The sequence below is a fragment of the Nicotiana tabacum genome, chromosome 6, assembly GCF_000715075.1.
Source record: "Nicotiana tabacum cultivar K326 chromosome 6, ASM71507v2, whole genome shotgun sequence".
NCBI lineage: Eukaryota > Viridiplantae > Streptophyta > Magnoliopsida > Solanales > Solanaceae > Nicotiana > Nicotiana tabacum.
The window spans coordinates 83884637-83893544 of NC_134085.1; the positions used below are offsets into that span (position 1 = coordinate 83884637).

General features: G+C 38.1%; 1 protein-coding gene across 1 annotated transcript; it reads left to right on the top strand.

The window, feature by feature from the left end:
* The first annotated feature begins 706 nt into the window (after window positions 1–706).
* On the top strand, window positions 707–1349 carry LOC142181911 (uncharacterized). The gene is made up of 2 exons (XM_075255586.1): window positions 707–908; window positions 1012–1349. Exons 1-2 carry the CDS (start codon window positions 707–709, stop codon window positions 1347–1349), a joined length of 540 nt encoding a protein of 179 aa, XP_075111687.1.
* The last annotated feature ends 7559 nt before the right edge of the window (window positions 1350–8908 follow it).

Sequence of the window (8908 nt, forward strand, 5' to 3'; positions counted from 1 at the left end):
GAGAAAGCTCTTTGAGCGTCTACGTCAATATGACTTGAAGTTAAATCCGACTAAGTGTGCATTTGGGATTCCGTCTGGGAAACTTTTGTTGTTTATAATTAGTTAGAGAGGCATCGAGTTAGATCCAACAAAGATAAAGTCTATGCGGGATTTGCCTCCTCCGAGAACAAAGAAAGAGGTTATGAGTCTGTTGGGAAGGTTGAATTACATCAGCTGGTTCATTGCTCAGTTGACTTCCACATGTGAGCCCATATTTAAGCTGTTGGAGAAAGATGCAGCGATTAGATGGACAGATGAGTGTCAGGAATCCTTCAATAAAATCAAAGGATATCTGTCGAATCCACCAGTCTTGGTCCCACCCGAACTTGGGCAGCCTTTGTTTTTGTATTTGACAGTCTTGGATAATTCCTTTGGATGTGTTTTCGGGCAACATGATGTGATCGGGAAGAAAGAACATGCCATATACAATTTGAGCAAGAGGTTCACTAGTTATGAAGCCAAATACACTTTGTTGGAAAGAACTTGTTGTGCCCTGACTTGGGCCGCACAGAAGCTTAGGCATTACTTGTTGTCTTATTCCACCTACCACATAACTAGGTTGGACCCTTTGAAGTACATATTCTAGAAGTCAATGCCCACAGGAAGGTTAGCGAAATGGCAAATCTTGCTCACCAAATTTGACATATTCTATGTCACCCGTACGGCAATGAAAGCTCAAGCTTTAGCGGATCACCTGGATAAAAATCCGGTTGATGATGAATATCAGCCTCTGAGTACTTACTTTCCAGACGAGGAATTAAATTCAGTTGAGGTAATCTCAGACGACACCAATGCTTGGAAAATGTTCTTCGATGGAGATGTGAACGCAAAAGGTTTCGGGATTGGGGCAATCTTGATCTCACCCAGTGGTCAGCACTATCCGGTCATAGCCTGACTTTGGTTTTTCGGCACAAACAACACTGCCGAGTATCGATCAAGATGTGGAAGAATTGTTAATCATGTGAGATTCAGACTTGATTATCCAACAAGCTCAGGGTGAATGGGAAACTCTGGATGTTAAGCTTATTCCATACAGGCAACATGTGGAAGATCTTAGCAAGCGATTCAAGTCCGTCGAGTTCAGGTGCATTCCTCGCTTTCACAATGAGTTAACGGATGCACTAGCTAATTTGGCCTCGATGCTGCCATATCCAGGAAATGTACACTTTGATCCTCTAGAAATTCAAATTCGAGAAAGACAGGGTTATTGCAGCATAGTTGAAATAGAGCATGATGTTCAACCATGGTATCAGGATATTAAAAGATTCTTGAAAACAAAAGAATATCCCGAGCAAGCTAGTGGAGACTAAAAAAGAACCATTAGAAAGCTTGCTAGTGGTTTCTTCTTGATCGGAGAGGTCTTGTACAAAAGGACTCCAGATTTGAACCTTCTAAGATGTGTGGATGCCCAAGAGACCGGAAGGATCATGAATGAAGTGCACGCAGGAGTATGCAGACCCCATATGAACGGATACGTCCTTGCAAAGAAAATCCTTCGAGCAGGCTATTGCTGGATGACCATAGTTTTTTTTGAAAGTGTCATCAATGTTAGGTACACGGTGACCTGATTCATGCACCACCTTCAGAACTGTATCCTATGTCAGCACTGTGGCCATCGTTGCTTGGGGTATGGATGTCATTGGGCCAATCGAGCCAAAATCTTCAAATGGGCACAGATTCATATTGGTTTCCATTGACTACTTCACAAAATGGGTTGAAGTTGTCACCCTCAAAGTTGTCACTAAGAAATCAGTGGTAGACTTCGTGCATGCTAACTTCATCTGTCGTTTTGGTATTCCTAAAACTATCTTTACGGATAATGATGCAAATTTGAATAGTCATTTGATGAGGGAGATATGTGAGCAATTTAAGATCACGCATCGGAATTCTACCACTTATCGGCCCAAAGCTAATGGTGCTATTGAAGCAGCAAACAAGAATATCAAGAAGATCCTTAGAAAAATTATTCAAATTTTTAAGACAATGGTATGAAAAGTTGTCGTTTGCATTGTTGCGATATCGCACAACCGTGCGACATCGGTTGGAGCAACACCATATCTATTGGTTTATGGCACTGAAGCTGTAATACCCATAGAAGTTGAAATTCCATCTCTTCGAATCATTGTTGAAGCTGAGGTTGAAGATAGTGAGTGGGTCAAAACCCGTTTAGAATAGTTGACTTTGATTGATGAAAAGCGGATGGCCGCAATTTGCCACGGGTAGTTGTATCAACAAAAAATGGCCCGTGCCTACAACAAGAAAGTACGGCCTAGGAACATTGAATTGGGGCAACTCGTTTTGAGACGTATTCTCCCGCATCACAAGGAAGCAAAAGGAAATTTCACTCCAAAGTAGAAGGGCCCATACATTATAAGAAAATTTTTGCCGGAAGGGGCATTGTACTTGGGAGACATTGATGGAAATAACCCTAAAATAGTTGTGAATACAGATGCGGTCAAGAGGTATTACATTTAACCCTTCTGCAGTACCGATATTATTCGATTGGTTGATGAAATCTTTCATTCTCGCTACCCCAAACACTTCAACCCTTTGCTAACCCTTTGAGCCGGTTACCTTTCTTTGATTACCCGCTCTGGAACCCAAAAACATTTGTAAAAAAAATCAAAAACAAAGTTTTCCTGAACTACTTTCGACTTGATTCTGAAAGGATATGTAGGCAGCCTCTCTCTGGGGTTCAATCACACCAAACCAAAAATTCACAATCCCCTCAAAGTTGAAACTGGGGCAAAATTTATAATGGTTCGGTGACGGTTCGCCTATAAGGTTCCAAAGTTGTAATTCAATCCAAACTCTTTTTACCCTAAATCTTGTTCAAAGTCCTTCTAATCAATCGGTAAAGAAGTTCAAAATGGGAGGATGTTGGTTATCTGGATTTGATCCAATCAAGTGAGAGAAATAAAATGAGAGAGTCTTATTGGTGAAAACCCACATGGGCACCGTAAGATGATGGTGAGCAGAGAAATTGAAAATGAGAGAGTCTTGTTAGTGAAAACTCACAAAGAGCACTATACGACGACGGTGAGAAGAGAAATGAGAGAGGTCAGTTGGTGAAAACCCGCAAAGGGTGCCATTGATCGGCAATAAGGAATTCCTTACAACCATCGGCACTGATAGAGTCCGGACAAGGTTCTTGATTTTGAGATACGAGTTATGATGGGTTTATGAGAGATTGGATGGTTGCACTGATCGAGTATCCTGTCCAAGAAGCATATCATGTCTATTGAAGTCTATATGCACTCCAGATAAGTTCTTCTTTCCTTTTCCCTGAAAGGGACACTTCTTGATTAAATTCATTATCCCGTACTTTGTTTACTTTGCTTTGAATCCCTTTCGGTTTAACCCCCCTCCGAAACTAATACAAAGAAAAGATAGCAAGATTGGTTTTACAGGGTTCTGCTTAACAAAAGCCAAAATTCAAGGAAAATCACCTAGCCTCAGCAGGTGCATCAAGTCGATCTTGATTGGCCATAATGGCCGATGCTCCAGATTCAAAACTATTGAAGAGGAAAGAAATCCCAAGTCAAATGCCCGTAAAGGCAAAAATAAGATGAAAAGGCCAAAGCCCCACACGGTCTAACCGCCACACAAAATTTTTGAAAGTCAATATCCTTGGGTTTCGAGAGCAAACCGATCTCCAGAAAGCCAGCGAGCAATAGACATTTTAGTCAAAAGAGTTTGGCCAAGATCAAGTGATCAAAACAATCAAGGCCACAAAATCAACCACCGTTTCAAACTGACAAAGTGTTCTTTGTTTGAAAATAGAGAAACAGGTGCAGTCCAAAATAACCTTACAAGAAGCAGGAGCAATAAAAGCAAGGCACACAGAAACCAAAACGGTTCTGCAACAAAAGTTGATCCAAAAGGGAAGTCCTTTTAACTCTTCATTCATTCTCCTAAATAAGATAAAAGTGAAGTAAAAAGAAAAATAAAAGAAAAGAAAGAAGAAATAAAAGAAGAATAAAAATTCAGAGATCATGGTAGCCTAGGTCCCCAACCTCTAGCTGCATTTTTCCCAACATTGGGTCCCCAACCTCTAGCTGCATTTTTCGCAACATAGGGTCTCATTCCCTAGTCACTCCCTGCATAACCTTGTAATCTTTTTCATTATAGGGTTTCATTCCCTAGTTGATCCCCAGCATAACCCCTGGACCTCCCCGGCATAACCCAAGGACCTTTCTTTTTTCCGGCATAACCCAATCACTTTCCTGACATAACCCGTGGACCTCCCCGACATAACCCGATGACCTTCTTCATTTCTGGCATAACCCGATGAATTTCCCGGCATAACCTGTGTACCTTCCCGACATAATCTGAGGATCTTTTATTGTCTGATATAAACCGATGACTTTCCTGGCATAACCCGTGGACCTCCCCGACATAAACCAAGGACCTTTTTCTTTTGCGGCATAACCCATGGACCTCTCCGGCATAACCCAAGGACCTTTTTTTCTTTTCCGGCATAACTCGATGACTTTCCCAGCATAACCCATGGACCTCCCCGGCATAACCCGATGACCTTTTTCTTTTCCGGCATAACCCGATGACTTTCCCCGGCATAACTCGTGGACCTCCCCGGCATAACCCCATGACCTTCCCCGGCATACGAGGACCTTTTCTTTTTCGGCATAACCTGATGACAATTTTTCTGTTCCGGCATAACCCGGTCATATTTTCCAGCATAACCTGATAATCTTCCTAACGTGGGGCCTCCGAGCCCCATTTGATTGCATTTTTAGATATAGGGTCTCCACTCCCTAATCTCTTATTCTCAGGGATACGCAAACCCGATTTTAATTTCTTTCAATAGAGAAATAGTTTAGATTTTTTTTACAATAACTCACGAAATTTTCCTAGTGAAAACTGGGGCAGAACATTTCGTTCGTTTGTTTGCTTTGGCATCTGAATAGGTTTTCACCGTGAGGCACAAGGTTTGAGATGACCAAAAGAAGAAGTCTCAACCCAAATAAAAGAAAAGAAGAACAACAAAAGAAGTTGAATTCTAAGTATAGAAGCGAAGAAAAATGCGAACTGCCAAAGATATGACTGAAGTAACAAGTTTTGCATGTCCCGCCTTCATTCGAAAAGCAGAAGAAGAATGAACTAACGATTGCAACTAACAAGCATCAAGATGCAGATCAGAGTCTGCAAGAAGAACCATCCAAGGCTCAAGATCAAGCTTTATACGGTTTATAGATAGGAATCTTGTAACTCGTAGTTGATAGGCTTAGCAAGTTTAGCTTTCATTTTTTATTTCGGTGTAATAAGGAGCTTAGCGAGCAGAAACAGTAGCAGCAACAGGGAAATCACAGTTCCCCGATAGTCCCAGCTAATAAAACTTCTAGAACTACACTAACCTGATTCCTTTATAGCCAAGGATATGTAGGAAACCTCTAAAGCAAGGTTCAGTCAGACTTTTTCAAAAGATGCTTCTCATGGAGTTTCAGAAGGGCAAAAATCGCTTGTAATTGCTCATTTTATCTCTGCCCGAAAACCCTTCGTGTCTTGAGCAAAGAGGAGCAGCTGTGAGCATGTGATTTTTGCCCTATATGAATTACTCCTATAAAATACAAGAAAATAGATTTTTTCAATTATTTGCCATTTTACATTAATTAAGTAGGATTTTATTTTATTTTTTTGCATTTTTGTGCATGTTTAATTTTTATTAAAATCATAAAAAAATACCAAAAATACCATGCATTGCATTTAGGTTTTGTTTTTATATTTTTAAGGTTAATTAGTTAATTTTTTATTTTATTAAAAAATAAAAAACAGAAAAATAACTCATTTTACATTTTTTACCTTTTAATTTTTAGATTAGTGATTTTTATCTTTTAATTTAGGATCAAGTAATTTTATAATTATTGTAATTAGATATTGGCTTAATTTTACAATTTTATACTAATTAAGAAATTTAATTTAAGATTTTAATTAAAGAAAAAGAAAAAGAAAGACAAAAAGGAAAAAAATGAAAATAAGGGGTTAATTGAAAAGGGGTTTAAATTTTGAATTTGGGCCATTTGTTTAAGCCAAAACCAGCCCAAATTTTAACCCAGACACAAGCCCAAACCAGCCATACCCGGTCCGTCTCCCTATCGTCCAAAAACGATGTCGTTTGATCCCTATCCAATCCCATAAATGATCCAACGGCTCGCAACTGACCACTCCCTAAATATAAATGTCTCAGAACCCCCTCCCCTCCCCCCCAAAAAAAACCCTAGAGACCCTTACATTTCCATCTCCAAATTCTTAAAATAAAACCCTAGCCGCCCTTATAACCCCTGCCATCTCCATCATGGTCCGACGACCGGAAATCGCCATACGGCTGCGGACCACCTCCAAACACAACCAAATCGACACCCTATGACCTCCCTGTTCTCCCCTTTCTAAATCTCTAACTCATTTCCCTCGAATCATCACCAAATGTTTCGAATCTTAAGATCGATGCCCAAAAACTCCAAATCACCCAAATAGCTTGAAAATCACACCAAGTAACTCACAGCCTTCCCTCATCATCATCTCATCACCATTACCCCTAAATTCCCCTTTTTAATTCTAGCTTACTAAGTTTCATTAAGTTCCATGGCTCAATTTGGCCTGAAATGTATGCTAGTCATTTGTTTTTGGCAAGAACAGCTGATTAGCATTGATTTTGGGTCATTTCAGAAAAGTTCGGGCCCATGTGTCGATCCAGTGCTATCTGAAGATTTTCTTTTCGTTCTTTTTTAGGTAATAATCCTCCTCTCTGTTCTTCTTCTCTTAAAATTTTCGGGTATCAGAATGTTTAGGTTTTCTTTGCTTTGCATGGCTCAATTGTCTGATTTTTTGTTAAAAAATAACTGTTGGAATTTCCGTTTTATTTATTTTCTCTATTTTTGTTATTTTGTCAAGATTAATACCTAAGTTTTCTTTTAAAATGATTTTAAGATTGCATGACTGTTCTGTTTTGCTTCCATTTTTGTTTGATTATCCCTCTCATGTAGTCTGCAATAAGCTAGTTTTAGGCAGATTGCCAAATGTTAATTTTAGTCAATTAATTTATTTTTATTTATAAACTAAGTTGTCTAATTTCTAGGATTTCTTTACAGCTTTTTTTTAATCTTGGTTTGATTGTTGTTTAGATGTTTAGTTGATTAAATTCAGTATTTTGTTTAGGGTTAATTAGATGAGCTTTCTTACTGATTAGGTAAATATTAGTGTTTAAATTACATCATTTGATTTTGGACCCTGAATCCTTATGGTCGGGTATTTGTTTGCCTTGAAGTACAAATTATTAGAAACAAGTAGGGTCTTAATTGAATTAAAAAGAGTTAGGACAATTTTCAGAAATATCTAGGAAGAGAAGTTTCAAGAAAATGCACAGCTATCCTAGTTGTTGTAAAAGATGCTGAAAAATAGGATAAAAGGGATAGTTTTACCAAGGCTGTGGCAAAAAAGACAGCACTATTTTTAGCTATAGGATAAGTAATATTCCAAAAGAATACCTATCCTAGGCCGCTTATATATAGATACCTTTCCTGTAAAATAGATCAGATTGGAGGAACCCTAAAAATACTCTCTAAGTTCAGCTACTATTTTTTCTCTAAAAAGAGCTGAGTCCTTTTCTTTTGGTTTTAAACAAAACACACTAAACATCTCTTCTTGACATTCCTAGTCTTCATGAGTTTAGAAATGAATTAAAAGTGAAGATTCTTATTTTCTTTGGTGGTATACTGGTTTAGCTGCTGTTAGTTGTTGAGGTTTTGGTTTTATTTTTGGGCTACTATGTTGGTTTCTGTTCTTGCAAGCTTCAGCCAACTTCCTTCTTTTCTTCACCTGTTATTTGCTGGTCTTGTTGTTGTTTATAGGTATTTAACCTCAGGTCTCCCTATGTAATGATTTGTTGAAATTATATAAAATTGGATTTGTAAATAGCATGTGTAGAAATGAAAGCCGTTCATGATAGTAGTTGTTTACCTTGATATGCATTTGATGGGTTTTGGTTTTGTGTGTTTAAAATTTTAAAAATGATTCAGCATATCACTTAGCTAATACATGGGTGCTTTTTGTGGCTTTATTTTGTAAAAGTAGCTTTGTCTTATAGCCAAACATTTAGGTTATTAATGCTGATTATAAAGTGTTTTAGTTATGTTTTTCCTTCTTTCTTTCATCGGATGGCTTTTTCTTTGCTTAAAGCCACTTGATTTCTTTCTTTGACTGTTTGGCTATGAGTTGCCGCCTGCAGAGTTTGCCACTGGTTGGTTAAATCAGCAGGTTCAAAAGCTACAAAGTGGGATTCATACTGTTTTTAACAAGAAAAGACGAAGCTCTAATGGACAAGTCATGTCCAAAAGAGGCAGGAATTCTTCATGATATCACTTATACAAACTTGTAATAGTTTAGCCTAAATATAGGTAGTTTATGTAACAATTTTTAATGTAATGTATTGATTTAAAAAATTGCTTAGTCTATTTTGATATTCTGTAACGAATCAGGGGTTAATATCATGTACCAAAGGTTGCTCATTCGATTAAGAAAGGTTGAATTTGAAGCCCAAGTAAAAGACTAACCTCAAATGATTTGGGCCTAGTCTATAGGCCCAAACTTTGAGTAAGACCAGGAGCCCTTTCATCATAGATCATCTTTAGCATGTCCACAATTAAATAGACTCGTATTGAATTCCAAACTAAGAGTAAAATGTTAGTGTTCTTATGCTTCCTTTAGGTAAAATACGAACATTGTTAAAAATAAAATTGAGGTGTGTCATACACAAGTAAAAATTCATAACTTATGGCCCTCGTAGTTTGCTTTAGGCATGTTTATATTAAATCATCATAGCTATGGGTACAGTTCCCGTGACGTAGTTGTGATA